Raw genomic sequence first — 15,490 nt, forward strand, 5'->3', positions numbered from 1 at the left:
CCCGGAGATTTATTTTGATGGGAAGGTAATTGGGTGAAGACAGGTGGGGTGGACTTTTGCGTTACGTGTCTGAACGCCGCGAACCAGCCGGGAAATGAGGCCCAAGGGGTCACGGCTGCACCGGGAGGGTCCCTGTCACGCTGGGCGCGGCGGGGAGGGAGCTTTGCCGGGACGGGGAACACACTGCGCTTTGTAACCCGGGCTGGGTGCGAACCCGAGGAGACTCGCTCCATCCTCAGCCCAAGCACGTTTTAACCAATATCCCCCAGAGCAGAAAAGCAGGGCAAAAAGCCAAAGCAGACATTTCAATATTCAGTATTCTGCTCCCCCTCGTTGCGCTGGGTAATTTAGCAGGTTGGGGTCCAGCTCTGACACCCCCCTGCCCGTGTGGCCGCCAGCCCTGTGCCAGGCAGAGCACGGCTGGCTACGGGAGGTTGTCGCTGCCAACGAGCTGTGAAATGCCCCGTCTTCTATGAAGAATGAATTTCTATTGGAACTTGTTACCGTTTGTGAGATTTTTTTTTTTGTTAATGAGCAAAATTAATTAGTGCCTCGGTCTGAGCCACACAGAATAAATTAACATGCAGGCAGGAAGGGGGAGAGGGCGAGGAGGACCGGAGAAGCTGGTTCCCAGCAGGGCCATCGGATTCGATAAGGGCATAAGGAATAAGAGCAATCATCAGGCTCTGGGGAGAAGAGGGGAGGGGAAGCGAGCTCCTTCCTTCGCCGGATGCGAAGCCCTCCCGCTCGTCGGCCACCCGCCCCGGCGGTGGCTGCGTTTTCGGGGGATGACTCGGGTGGGAGAGCCGCTCTCTGCTCGTGCATCTGCGGCAAACCCTGGAGACATCGCCACGGGCCTTCGGCAGCTTCTGCCTCCGAGTGGGGCAAAGCAGAATCAAAAATAAGCTGCTCCAGGGGATTTCAATCAAATATTCAAATGATTAATCTGGTTTCTTTCCCTTGGTGTGACATAATGAGGGTTGCTGGCATTTTCTCTCTTTCCCCATGAACAGATTTTTTTTCACTGAATAGTCCAATGGCCACAGCTGGAAAAAACCCCAACCCTGACCTCAAGTGAGTGAAGACAAGTGAAGGGCCCTGGCACGAGGAGCAGCCCAGCCTGGCCACAGCCCCAGCCTGGGTATGAAACCCTCCTGGAGACATTGCTGCCTGCATCAGTGTCGAACCAGGGAGTGGGTCTGTGCCGCTGCACGTCCCTCAGCCCGGAGCAACCCCTCTGCGCCCTCCCAGCCCCCGCAGAGAGCTCGCACTGGGGCTGGCCCCACTGAAAGGGCTAAAACCCCTCGTGGGAGAAGTGGGGCTGCCTACGTTAATACCATTTTGCTGGAAGAGGATCGAGCACTCACCTGGCGTGAGCTTGAGTTATTCCAGGGCCGCAGCAGGATTGCAGCAGATAGACATGTTGAGCTGCTTAAAAAAAAATAAAAGACATGGAGATTTCAGCCCCTCAGACTGTGCTGCCGGTGCTGCGGCTCTGGCAGGCCGCACTAAAATTTCTAATTAAGCCCCCTCGTATGGAAGACGAGACGGCCTCAGCCATTAAAACACAGCCGTGTATTTAAAGCTTAATAGGGAAGGTTTAATGGATAAAGTCAATTTAATTATTCATCCTAAGAAAGCTTGTACAAATATCAAATGCTTATTAGTATTCATGCAACCTGTATGATCTCGCAACACTGACAGATTAAAGGTTGTATCTAATTGCACTGGGGATGAATTCAGGGATTCAGATTTCGTTGGGTTTTTTTTTAATGCTTTTTTTTTCTCCCTAGCCTGGCAAAGAGAATTTCAGATCGATGCCATCTGAGATTTAACCTTGAAACAGAAACCACCTGAAGGCTCTTCAAGTCACTTTGTGATGGTTTCCTCTGCCCCTTCCTCAACATGGTGGTTTTTAATCCTCGTTTGATCCCTGCTCCTCAAAGGCTGCCAAAGAGGCTCCGGGCAAGCCCAGACGGACGCAGCGCTGCCGTCCCTGCGGGCTGTGGTTTTGCTGAAACAGAGAGCGGTGGGGCAGAGTCTGGCTGACAAACGGACATGACTGAATTGTCATTAAAAATGCAAAATAGAAATCGATCCAATTAAATAATAATGACTTGCATTTACCCAGTGCTTTTCATTTCCAATCTTAAGCAAAGCAACCCTTGCAGCCAGCCTGGTGGAAATTGCTTAACATTGTAGAGATTCAATCAGCAGGAAAATTAACACCGGGCGATGTTAAACTGTTTCTCTGTGCGGCTGGTCGTGGCCAGGTTTGGGCTGAGGACCCAGCTCCGGGAGGTCGGGGGTTTTGTACCTGTACGTCCCCAAAAGAGACATCAGGGAGCAATTCGTGGGCACTATCTGGCCTTCGAAAATTCAGTTGGAGCTTGGCTCTCCCCACGCTGCCAGGACATTCCTGCAGGCTCATGGAAGGAGTCGTTACGGGTCCTGCTGAGCTTCATGGGGTTTGGGAACGTGTGGCTTTGTCAGAGGGGACGGGCAAGTCCCCCGCCCCGCAGCCACAATGCAGTTGGGCCGGGGGAGGACGTCCACACGTACCGGGAGGCATCGCTGAGCGTGATGAACGCCTCGGCCTTGGGACCGGTACCTGCGGGGAAGGAGAGGAGGCTCCTGAAGCCACACGGCACGTTCAGACGCTCTCGGCTGGGAACATCAGATCTGCTGCAGGTGAGCGAGTTCCCCGTGGTCTGACGCACGGCAAAGACTTGCACCCCGGCTTCCGAGAGATGGTTACATCCCCATCAGCACCCCCGCCATCTTCTTTACTCTACAGAGTAGGGTTTTGCATCCAGCAAACTATAAAAGACACCTTGTCTTCACTAACTGCTCTCAGTACCAGGTCCTGCCTTGTCCTTCCCTCCCGCTTTTGCAAGAGCCTGATCCACGTCCCCAGACCCCGGGGATGGTCTCGGCGGGTGCCCGGGGCAGACGTCGCAGCTGCGGGGCCATCCTGAGGGACTGTCGTTCCCACGGCTCATCCATCTGCTCAAGATGGATTGTGGATGCAGCTCACACCCCTCTGCAGTGCCGCAGACCCCCGTGAATTTGGCAAGATGCTTTGGGAAGGCGATGGGAAAAGGCTCTTTGCCTTTGTCCCCGCTCCAGAGCAAGCAGGAACAAATACCTTCTAAATTTGTTCCTTTTAAAGCAAAAAAAAAAAAAAGTTTTATAATGGAAATTAAAAAAATAGGAGACTTTCCCTCCTCTTCTCCCCCTGGAAGAACTGCCTGACTTTCCTACGATCACCTGCAGCATCCCGGGGCTGCGCCGGGCCAGGGCTCCTCTTGCCGAGGCTTCACCAGGATTTATTCCCAACCACTTCCCTGGTGGCAGTTTGCTCAAAGCTCCTACTCCACGAAACGTGTTGATTTTAACAAATTACCTCTTTACAAAGGAGATGGTTCATAACACAAACCCCACCCCCAGCACTTGCTGTGTGTTTTGGGTGATCTCCACGGGTTTCTCCGGTGTCTCCAGCTGCAGCCGCGCTGGGCTCCTGCCGCAGTGGAGCAGGAGACGCCTGTCGCGTGCCATCCTGATCCTGGCTGGGTGACAGGCAGAGGGAGAGCCTCTTCTTTTCCTCCCTTTACATTTCTGCTAGCATAAAATAAAATAGCCCCTTGGCTGCTTTTTAGCCTGCTGGAGCCTCATTTAATGCACTCCAAGCTGCGGTTCCCACTGCAAAATCAAGGCTTTGGTACCTGGTTCTCGATGCCCCCAGTATTCAGCCATCTCACGCAGACGTGGTGCTGGCCCATGCCTGGGGCACGGGTGGGAGCCCGGGCAGAGCCAGGAGCAGGGGCCACGAGGCAAATCTCCGAACTCATCCCCGAGATGCTGCCGTGGCCTCAAGCCCTTCCAACTTGTTCCGCAAGCCACCTCTCCGTCACCAGGCAGGCAGTTACCATCATCAGCCACCAGCCGCACCACCCCACGGCGAGAGGCTTTTCCTCCGGCTCTGGGACACCGAGAAGGGGATTTGGGCGCGGGGGACGCTGCCTTTCCCAGCAAAGCTGAATGACTACAGCAGTAACACCACGAGCAGCTGCACGGCGCAGCCTCCCCCTCCGCCGAGGGACGCACCGGGGCGTCCCACGCGCCTCCAGGCAGGATTCAGCCCCGGGGAATTCACCTCCCTCCCTTCCAGTCTGCTGCTTAAACTGCAACGAAAGGAGTTTGCCATCGTCCCCAAAGCGCTATTAATAATTACTTCTATGGCGCTTTTCTGGAATTCCTTGCTATCCCACCGAGACGGAATAATTATTTACAATAATCCTAAATGACTCTTAATTACAGCGGCGCAGGTGCTCGGAGGCAGCCGGCACGAAGCCGCTCAACATATGGAGGCTCTTGCGTGAGGTGAGGGATTCGCCGAGCGGCGCCGCTGGAGCCGAGCGGGAGGTGGGACCAGCTCCAAACGCCAGCGGGGAAGGGATCGGTTCGGCCACATTTGGGAAAGAGGTTTTAGGGGATGCCGAGCTCCAGGAGCGGGACGGAGCCCTTTGGGGCGGGCAGCGGGACCCGCCGGCTGGACACGATGCGCTGGAGCAGGGCTCGGCATCCCGGCTACACCCCGCCCTGCGGCACAAAGTCAGGCCACGCTTCCAGTTTATACAGTTTAATACATGTGAAACAAGATACATTTCCTTTTGAGTAATGAATGCATAAATAACAGAAGATATATGTGAATGCATAAATATGAGGCGGCATGGAACGAACCAAACAAAAACAATTGGTTTAATTTTTTTTTTCCCCTGTATGTTTTTCCGCTGCCGCTGCCCGGCGCTCGGGCTGACGGCGCGTCCTCGCGACGGGCTCGTCGCTGCTCTGGTTTAGCATCGGCTTTCCATGGCGAAGCTGTCCCACGGTGAGAGGGCCTGGATGAGGGGTGGGGAGGGGGCAGGGACCGGAGGCTAAAAAAGCAAAATCAACCCCAAAACTGCTGAAACAAAAAAGTGGTGTTAACAGGTGACCTGAATTCCTCTAGAGGCTTCTGAGTCGGAGCCGGCGACGGAAGGGCCTTGGGAGGCGAACGCGTCCATGTGTGGGTGCAGGGGGTGCGGGGGGAAGACCGACAGAAAGAGTGCAAATGGGACGGTTACGGCTGCCACCGCGGTTTCGAAGGCATTCTGCTACGAGGAGGACAAATCATTAGCTTAAATGCTCACGAAGAACATCACCTAAGACAGCTCTTTATACCTTTACATACTGTATCAATAATTTACTTTGAACTGCAGTAAACAAAATACATTTCTTAAATAATTTACTATTTATTTGTTTTGTTTTTTTATCTCTCTGTAAATTTAACTTTTTCCTTTTTTTCATCTTTTTTTTTTCTTTGTAACACAAGAAACTGTGTTTGTGCACGTTAGTTCAGATTATTGCGACATTTAACCTGAATTTCAGTTAAAAAAGGAAAAAAAAAGCAACAGGACAGTTGTAGAGACAAGAAGAATGAATAACTTATTATTGCACTGGCTACAATTCAGTAGTGATTTGGTTTTTTTTCTGTAGTTAGGACAACCTCTAAAGTACAAAAGAAAAATGAGAGACATCTAAAGCATCAGCTGTGAAAAGAAGCTGGTAGGATGATGGTGGAGGGAAGGAGAGGAAAAAAATGAAAGCAAAGAAAGAAGAGAAACATTTGGAAAACGAATGGCCGTCATAATTAGTTCCACATAAAACCCAAGGAAACACCACCCAGTTGCGGAGTCACATGTAATGCAAAAAACAGTATCGTTTCTCTATAAAAATATGTGCATTATGAAGAGAGAGTTTTTGTGGGTATTTTTTTTGTCTTTTTTCCATGTTTTGTATCTCACAAATACATTATTTCTATTTATATAACTGCTGATATACAGACAATGTACAGCTCCCATCTCCTGGGCACTCCCGTGTAATGTGACATCTCTAAAAGGTGCCTTGTTAAAAGTTGAGCATCTTTAAAAAAACAAAACCAACAAAACAACAAAACCCAAAGAGAATCCCCCAAATCCCAACCGCCACCACCTTGAACCCGAATCAATGTGATTGAGGCCATGGAGGGGGGTGGGAGGAATGAGGCAAACCCCCTGAATCGACTCCACCTTCCCTTTAGAAAAGAAACCCCCAAACCGCTTGGCAAATCCGCTCCCCCCACCCCGAAACCCGTCGCCGTTCCGTCCAGCCGTTTGTTTGGTTTCTTTTTCTTTTTAATTTTTTTTTCTTTTTGGGTTTTTTTTTTTGTGTTTTTTTTTTGCAAACCTCCACAGCGCTTAAGAACAAGTGACTGCGAGAAAGGAAAAAAAACCCGAGAGAGCAGCCACCCACGTAGCTGTGGCCGCTCAGTCCCTTCGGTTCGGAAACCCACATTGGTGTCAAGCCCTTGAGACCCCCCCGCTCCCCCCTCCCAGAAAGCTATACAGGGTCGTCTATGTCTTCTTCTGTTGCAACAGTCACCGGGACCAAGTCCTGCTTCCGGAGGGGGCTCTTAGCAATGCCCAGGAGCTCTTTGCTTTTCTCGGAGTTGCTCCACTGAGTTTTTAAGTGATCCGGCTTTTTCAGTTCGGAGGCGGCGGGATCCGGCCGGGAGTCCACGGAGGCCGGCGTGGACTGACCGCTGTCCAGGAGGAGATCCGAGAGGCTGCTCAAGGAGCTGCCGTCCGACTGCTCGAAGGAGAAGTTGGGGATGGTCAGGTGCTCCCCGCGGCACGGGGGCTGGCCCCGGCGCTCCGCTTTGGAGGCCGGCTCCCCGGGCTGGCTCTCCGCGAGCTCCAGGGACTCTCTGTAAGCCGGGAACTCGCAGGATGGGGTCCTTCGCCGCAGCATGCTGTTCTCGGAGGGTTTGGTGCGCGAGGCCGCCCCGCCGTCGTCCTCCATGGGAGGATCTATAGAAATGCAGGGCGGGCTCATCTTCTTCTTCCTCCGGGCTCCGTGGATGTACTCGGACTCCGTCTGGGTGTGGGCAGGGGACCGCTGCTTTTCCTCAGCAGGGTCCTCAAAGCGACAGTCCCCGTCGCTGACGGAGGGGCAGATCTCGATGGAGTGCCGCCTTTGGTCGTCTGCCCAGCTGGGCTTGTTGAGGAAGCCCTTCGCATCGATGCTGTAAAACTTCTTCAAGTCCTTCTCCTTGCTGCTGCCCCCGGAGAGGCTGGTTGTGCTGCAGTTCTTGAGGGGCACTGGAGACGGGGCCGGGGAGATGAACGGCGAAGTCGAGCGGCTCCCAGCGTCCGAGTGCTCCCCTCCCCAGTCTTTGGCCGAGCTGTTGATGTGGCGAACCTCCTCGTCAGCCAGGTCGGAGGACTCGAAGAGGCAGCCCTCGGGGTTGGGAGGGCTGCCGCCGGGGGTGGGCGGCCGGCTGGGGACGCCGTGCTGGCCGCAGGCGTGCTTCCGCGTGAGCGTGCCGGGGTGCCGGTGCGGGGAGGACGGGGGGGAGCGCGGGGGGGTGCCTGGGAGGGAGGCGGCCGTGGGATGGAGTGGGCTGGGGGTGAAGGTGCTCTGGGGCTGCTTTGCTGACGGTAGTGTCTCTCCAGGCTCTGCTTGCAGGCTGTCCTTGCGGTCCGGAGTCTGCCCGTCCACGGAATCTGTTTGAATGGCCTCCTGGAAGGTGAGGAGAGAGAGATGGGGCGAGAGCCTGGGGATCTGCCGGGCCGGCAGCACTTCCAGTGATGAAACACGGCACGTGGCAGAACGGTTGGTGGGTCTAACGCACCCTGCACCACCCCATCCCTGCCCCGTCGTGCCAGCCCCGTCAGACCCTCGCTGTACACGGGGATGCAGTTTTGCTGGCAGAGAGACCCAGAGCCTACGTGTGCGGGGCTCGGATCTGCTGGGTCTTTCTGCACGGTCTTGGTCTTGCTCCAGCACCGAAACCTGAGTCAGTGCAACCTGTCTAGACACGGTGCAGGGCTGACTGCAGGCTTCCCACTGGTAAAACGGAATTGGGCGTCTTCTCTCTATGCTTTAGCTATTCTTTCATACCATAGTACATCCACAAAGATGGAAGTAGGTAAAAAGGGCCTTCCCCTGTATGTCACTTGCTGAGACTGGAATATATTAAAATTTATGGCACCAGAAACGCTTTGTTCTAAAAAGGGGAATTCTACTCTCAGCTCCAAGAAAAGAAACCCAAGAGGGGACTAGAAAAGAAGGGAGGGATCTGGGTGGCTACGAAGGAGTTTACCTCTGCAGGCTCTTGGCCTCTCACCTGTCTGCACAGCAGCTTGTTGAGAGTAGGAGATCGCGGCGTGATGTGGGGGGGAAGGATCTTCCAGCGGTGACGGCCTTCCTGGTTGGGAGAACGGACTGCCAGCTGCAGGGACTCCGCTGGGACTCTCAGAGAGGAACACGTTCCCACGGGCTGGGAGCGGATGGAGGTGATGGACCCTAGGAAACAGAGAGCGAGCAGTGACCACCACCGCTGGCGTGGGGGCTGTGAAGGTTTGAGGCAGAACGGGTGCCCACAGACTCCAGGAGGGGACTAAACGCAGGAGGGGAAAGGAAAAGTCTAGTCTGGCTGAAATCCCAAGCCTCAGCATAAGCCTTGGGCAGTGCCAGGATTAAAAACCAGGTGTCCCTTGTCCTGTCTCCTGCTTTGAATACTAGGCCATATCTTTGAATTCGAGGCAGGGAGGTTACAGATGAACTCTCCTCTGCAATTCAGCAGCATTACAATATATATATCGCCTGTTAAAAACCTTACGCTCACAGCCTCTATTTTCAGTTCCAGGTAACAGGAATCTTCTCTTGCAGCTGCTGCAACACTCGGGGTGGCTGGCGGCCACCAGGACCACACGGCAGCAACCGAAGGGCAGGAGGTGGGGTTGCATTTGAAACCCTGCCATTGCCGCTTTCCTGGTAGCATTGGTTTGGGTGGATTTGTAAAAGGATGTTGCCTGTTTGGAGAACGTGGATCGGGGAAGTCTGGTGGCTGTGCCGGATCCTCTGAGTCAGGATGCCTGGGTTCTCTTTGCAGTGCTGCCAGGGATGGGCTTGCAACCTTACACTGCTCTGCCACATGGAGGCAAGAGCAGCACTGCTCAGCTCCCTCGGAGCCTCCAGAGCTCGACTTACAGGTCCAACCTACAGCCTCGTACAGCCAGCGGGCACCCTGCCACCGACTTCTCCGGGATGAGACACCGCTGGCAGGCACAGGGCAGTTTTCCCATTCACTACAGCTCAAACACTACCACCGCCGTCTGTTCACGAGGCAGATCTTGGCTGAACATGGTCCGACCAGCAGCATGGAGACCATTTCAAATGCTTTGACAGTCCCTGAGCTCATGTATCAGGCAGGAATTGCTCTCTTCCTGAAGGCTCCCAGTCTCCTGGCTGAGTCTATAGGCAATCCCTCCTCCCCAGCCCCTTCGTGGTGCTGCTTTACTGCAGTTCTGTATTGTTTGAAAGATCTTTTGCTTTTTTATTTTTTTGGCTGCAGGATTTATTGTCCTCATTAGCTTGAAACCCAACGTCTGTTTCTACATTGCTGCTCCATGTTAAAAACACAGCTATCCATCACTTCAAGAGATCTCGCCCAGAGGTCAGGGAACTTGAACCTATGACAAAAGCCATCCAGACAGACTGCAGTTGCATTTCAGAAAGAGATTTGTTGTTGGGAAGAAAGAAAAGTTAGTGTTTAATCATTTTTCTTTTGGAGCTTTTCTCCAGAACACCACAGAAAGAGCAGAGCAGCGAGCTTCCCACCCCCCAACCTGCCCCATTTCTCCCTATTTCTTTTTTGGGCTCCCCTACAGCCCAGTTTCAGTGTGAGTCTGTACTGTTCACGTGCTAATCCAGGCTTTATGAAATGTTTTTTATGGTCCAGAAAAACTTTGTCATAAAATCTGTCACAAACATGGTCATAAAATCAAAACCCTATGCTCTCCTCCCCATCCTTAGCTGGAATTTCCTTCTGTTGGAAACTTTCCATCTAGCTCTCGTATAGGAAACCCAAAACCCCTCTAAACTGCATACTCAGGAACACTGAATATCTGTGGATTTGTATGTTTTTCTTTTGTTTTTTCTTGTAAATCAGGAAACTGCATCTAAGACCAAAATAACACAAGACCTGGTCAATACACAATACACATCTCACAGTGTGTAGTCACCAAAGTATTGGGAGAAGACCAGACATCCTGAAGTGACATTGAAAAGTCCATAAAAGCACAAATGCTAATGTGAGTCTCGCTATGTGCTCAGTTTTACTTGCACCTAACTTATGGCGCTGACTTAAATCAGAGTTTGGTCAGCTCAGAAGCAGCACAGCGCTGGGTGATGCTGGCTGGATGCATCTACCAGACCAGGTAAAAAGTAAGCCTCTGTCATATCCATTGCTCAAGTGCTCTTGGAGAAAAATTTGGGAAACCTGAGAAAATTCTTGGTCAGTTCTACCCACCCCTGCCAATATCACAGCAGTTTTATACTGGTATAAAACCTGATTTACACCCACTACAGAGATGAAAACCATCCCCAGTAGTCCAGCCATGAAACTCAACCTCTGTTTTCTTTGCTTAGCAAAGAATTTGCAGGTGGAATAATAATAAATACTGAGTAGAGAACATTAACCGGTATCCAGAGAGTTTGAACAAATATAGAGTTACTTCACCCAAGGAAATCAGAGCAGATCTTGCCAGCCCCACCAGCGTTTGCAAACCCACTACTCATCTGTCCAAGCAGTTCTGGCATTTCAAACCATGTTTCAACAAAGGAAACCAGCTTGGTAAGTTCTTGGGAGCCACTCAAGAAGCACATGTGCTTTTAGGGAGGCAGATATTTTCTTTCGTATCGATTTCCCCTTCAAATCAACTCGCACAACAAAAGATATAGAAAGGCATTTAGGGGAAATGTATTTGGATGCAGTTGGGTAAATGTACACTCAAAGGCTCTCTGTAGCTCGTGATTCCCTGGCTGCGGGGTCTCTCCACAAGATTCATTATAAGGCCAGGCCAGGGAGGCACTGGAGAGTGGTTTCTAATCTTTATGCTCCCAAAGAAACTCCTGCATCTCTGAACTCAATGTACCGTGCTAAAAAGATACTGCTCTGAGACTGAAGACTGCCTGAAACAACAGCTGTAAAGGAGCTCTGTCAGGAAGTAATACCGACTCCGGCTTTTATTCATGTTGATTTTATTGATTTGTAGTCATGATGTCAGGGCTGATCACTTCAGAAGAAATGTGCAGCTCGTACCCTTTTCCTCAGCTAACAGCCTGTCCTCTATGCCTCCGACATTGCTTGGGAGCCTGGCTTCTCCCCAGTCAAACACCCAAGACGCCAGCTTTCTCCTGAGAAAATGCAGTGACGGGATAAAAACACAAAATTGTGCAGCGCGTGGGAAACTGCAGTCCTGCTGACGGTACCAAATGGAAGCAAGCAAGCCCTGGCTCAGCCCACGTTCGGCGCGGGTGGCTTACCCCCCATCTAACCACCACGCGTACCTGCTGCCCCATGGTTTTGGCTAGGAGGAGGAAGGGAAACTCTGCGAGCAGTACCTCTTTGGGATTTGCAGGGGTACGTTTCCATCTCCACCTCGTGGAGGGGGAAAGGGGCTTTCGCTGGCATCACCGGCCGGAACATGTAGCTGTCGTTGGGCAAGGAGTGCATACGGGAAACGGAGATCTTGCGGACCGTCAGCAGGTTTTGAGAGTCCTGTGGCCTCAGAGAGGCTGCGCCGCCCTGCAAAGCAAGGAGACAGGGAGACGGGGTCATTCAGCATGGTGGTGAATTTAGAGCAATCTTCTTCTTGTCTGCTTTTTGTTTTAAAACCTTGTGCAGATGTTCCTCTTGGCATCTTACAGAGAGTCCGCAGCCCTGGTGACTGCAACGGGATACCAAAGCTATGCCGTGCTAGCTGAGTGAAGAGCTCAAGTTGCGGCTGGAGTAAAATGAGGCATCAATGACCCACCACTAAGCTGACTCTTGGATACGGTAGAGAAGAAGTAAGGTCCAGGAAAATGGGGCCCACCCTCTAAACACAGGAGAAAGCCAGCATTTCTCACACTGTTCTGCTCTGAATTTCCCAGGGATGCTTTCAGCCCGGCCTGGGTGGTGATGCCCTTCTCCTCAAAGCTACTCTGGGACAGATGGGCAAAATTGGCCAGTCCTGGGCCATGCTGACCGAGGGTACCAAGCGTTTCTGGAAATTCATGTATTACCTCCTCAAAACACACATACAGGCAGACATTTAAACATACACGTTTACACCACTGCAAACCCTGCGATCTCTCTCCTACAACATGGAGCATTTTAGGCACCACTGACCCCAGAAGAAGACAGCCACGTGGCAGCAGGCAGAGGGAAGGAGAAAACATCATGGCAGCACGTACGTGGGTGTGGAGCCTGGCTGGGGGTAGAAAAGGGATTTCTCTGTGTTTGCTCTCACTGTGAAATGGGTCTGGTTGGAAGTGCCTGGACAGAGCATGTCACAAACCCTAAACTTGATACCTCGCTGCTTCTCGGAGGCCCTTATCACTTCAGGTACCTTATAGCAAATTTATCCTGGGGTCTTAGGAAGCTTTAGGGATTCAAATGATGTCTCTGCAGTGCTGATGGAGCAGCTGTGAGGGGTGGTGCCACGACTTGGCCAAGCGTTGGGGGAGCGGGAGCCCTTGGCACAGGACCTGCAACCTGGCTCCCAGCCCCGAGGTTTTGGTCCTAGACACGTTCCCATCACAATTTACCACGTTATCTAAAGTACGACTAATCGCTCTGGTTTTCCTTTAACGTCAGCCTCCCAGTGACGGATTGAAAACATTTTCCCAGCTGCATGTCTTAAATTAAATGTATTTTGCTTTGCTCTGCTGGGCTGTTTTCCCTCTATGCTAGCAAAATCTGGGCCTGAGATCCCTCGCTGGAAAGTTTGGAGGTCACCAAGGATCTGGTTAAATCTGTTTCTTTTCCATATATTTCTGGCTTACAAATTTATTTCCTCAGATCCCTAAAGAGACACATCCCGAGACAAATTACTTGATGCTTTTACCCTGTTGAGCTTGGCTGAGAAGATGGGGGGTTCAGGAGCAATTATTTACAGGTAGTTGACATCCAGCACCGACCGCGGCCTTGCCCAGCAGCCCTCCGGGTGCAACCCAGGTCTCTCGTCTGATATATTAATGCATCAGAAGTGTGGCTGTGCCAGTTGGCCTCTGGCCATTACAGCTAATAAGCTATCAGCATCGCAACACCTGAGCTGAACGCAGGCGGGCAATCGTTAACACCCCGCTGCCACACAGAGAACAAAAGGTCTTGCTCCACTTTCTCAGTAGTCTAACAGAAGGATCACAGTATTTGTCTATTAAATAAGGCCACAAAAATGCTCAGGGGGATGGACCGCCTCTCCTATGAGGAAAGGCTGAGAGAGTTGGGGTTTTTCAGCCTGGAGAAGAGAAGGCTTCAGGGAGACCTTATTGCAGCCTTTCAGTACTTAAAGGGGCTTATAAGAAAGATGGGGACAAACTTTTTAGCAGGGCCTGGTGCGACAGGACAAGGGGGAATGGTTTTAAACTAAAAGAAGGTAGATTTAGACTAGATATAAGGAAGAAATTGTTTACAATGAGGGTGGTGAAACCCTGGCACAGGTTGCCCAGAGAGGTGGTAGATGCCCCATCCCTGGGAACATTCAAGGTCAGGTTGGACGGGGCTCTGAGCAACCTGATCTGGTTGAAGATGTCCCTGCCCACAGCAGGAGGGTTGGACTAGATGAGCTTTAAAGGTCCCTTCCAGTCCAAACTATTCTATGATTCTATGATTCTAAATCTCAGTTCATCTTTACAGGATCTTGTGTTGTCTGCTCTGGCTGGGACAAATGAACAGAAATCCCCTCTTGACATAAACAACTGCTATTGAGACCCAAGGGATGTGGGCACATTTCAAATGGCTTCAAAGCCACTGTAATAAGTACCTGAAATATGAAACATGGACAGGAAGCTTGCTGGCTCACACCCGGTGAGCTGCTCCTGACAGCTAGGAAGCTTTGGAGACACACCACCATGGGGACTGCTGCTCCTCCTCTTCGGTGGGAAACGCCTGATGCACTTGGGAGCCTGATCCCATGCCCTGGAAATCAATGTGGCCCCTTCAAAACCCATGAAAGCCCAACCAGGACCTGCGCTGCTGAGACTGCGTATGGTGAACCCTGCCTGCAGGCACTCTGAGAGCTTGGCAGGATCCCAGGCACCTGATAGAGATGTGCAAGGTGGGAGCCTACTCGCCGTGGGACCCCTCTCAGGCCAAGTAGAAAGATATTAAATTGACTGTAGAGGCTCATGGTGATGCAGCTCAGAGGCTGTTAAGCATCTTTAATCAGTGAGCACAACTCCTTTGTCTTGTGCCTGGCAATCGATAGTCTGTTGGAGCTCTGATTTTGCTCTGCTGCGCAGGGAGCTCAGGAAGAAATAATCCTGCAAGTACCTCCACAGGATGTGACCCTTCTTGGGTGATTAAATGGCCAGAAGATCCTCTGTAAGCAAAGGTGACTGGCAGGATACCCTGGAAGAGGGAACACTGTAAATTCTCAGAGGCCTGGAACCTGCAAAGAAGCCGTGGGCAAAATTCCCAGAGAAAGGGCTCCTCCTGATCCCTCTCCGAAGGCATGTGTCTCCAGCACTGCGAGCGAGCTTAGCCGTTTCCCGCAGCCTCTGCGGTGGGGAAGGCAGAGGCACAACAAGGGCAGGAGGTAACTCCCTGCCTGTGCCTGCCAACGCTGACATCCCTGCACAGGCCAACTCCGGTGGCATCTGGGGTTGTGCTGTCGTTCCCCGCGGAGGTAACAAACTCTCAGCTCTGCCAGCAGAAACCCAGGACCCCTCGCAGTTGCATTTACAAAGTCCCAAATTTTGCCTGTCCCTGAAAGATGCCTTCCCCCCGATCTGCCTTTGAGCCTCTGCAGCTTCCAGTGGCCAAGCTAATGGACACCCTGCAGAGCTACGAAGGGAAACTTCCTTGAGGATTGTACCTTCGTATCACTCATCTTGCACAGGGGAAACCCTTGGTCATCAAGAGCTTCATCTAAGCCCAGAATTTGCTTGGAGATGCTGCGAGATACTTGCTACTAGAAGGTGCTTTGATAGTCATGACAGAGGTCAGGTAATAAAGGGGAAAATGGCCCAAGTCTGAAGCAGATTAATTCTGGGTGGCCACTGGAAGTTCTCTGATGTGTTCCCCGCTGCAGCATGTGCATCTTCATCACTGACTGTGGCTCGCAGGTTCTTGTGCCCACCTGGAGCTCGTTCACCCCGAGGAGGGCCCTGTGCTGCAGCAGGGCAAACCCTGCAATATCGTTACGTGATGTGACCCGGGCACCCGTTCATGGTGCAATCGGGAGGGACTGAGCAGAGGGGGGCTACAGCCCTTCTGGTCTGCTGGGTGATCTCCCCAGAACATCTCCTGAATCCACAGCTCCGGTGCTTGCTGAAAGCTTAACGTGTTGATCTACTTGTGCCTTTGTTCCCTCAATACTGTATCATAAACAGGTTCTTATAGTAACAGTAAGAAAAC

At 52.0% G+C, this 15,490-nt stretch overlaps 1 protein-coding gene across 1 annotated transcript in view; it reads right to left on the minus strand.

Annotated features, from left to right (window-relative positions):
• Positions 1-4,626: 4,626 nt before the first annotated feature.
• The window catches only part of CACNA1H (calcium voltage-gated channel subunit alpha1 H), a 256,884-nt gene continuing 246,020 nt past the window's right edge, over positions 4,627-15,490 (minus strand). Inside the window, exons 33-35 of the mRNA XM_075165481.1 lie at positions 11,491-11,674; positions 8,210-8,388; positions 4,627-7,602 (exon numbers count right to left, since the gene is read on the minus strand). Of these exons, the coding sequence (XP_075021582.1) occupies positions 6,421-7,602; positions 8,210-8,388; positions 11,491-11,674 (1,545 nt within the window). The 3' untranslated portion in view covers positions 4,627-6,420. The remainder of the gene's footprint in view (positions 7,603-8,209; positions 8,389-11,490; positions 11,675-15,490) is intronic.

The sequence above is a fragment of the Calonectris borealis genome, chromosome 16 (assembly GCF_964195595.1).
Source record: "Calonectris borealis chromosome 16, bCalBor7.hap1.2, whole genome shotgun sequence".
NCBI classification, from domain to species: domain Eukaryota; kingdom Metazoa; phylum Chordata; class Aves; order Procellariiformes; family Procellariidae; genus Calonectris; species Calonectris borealis.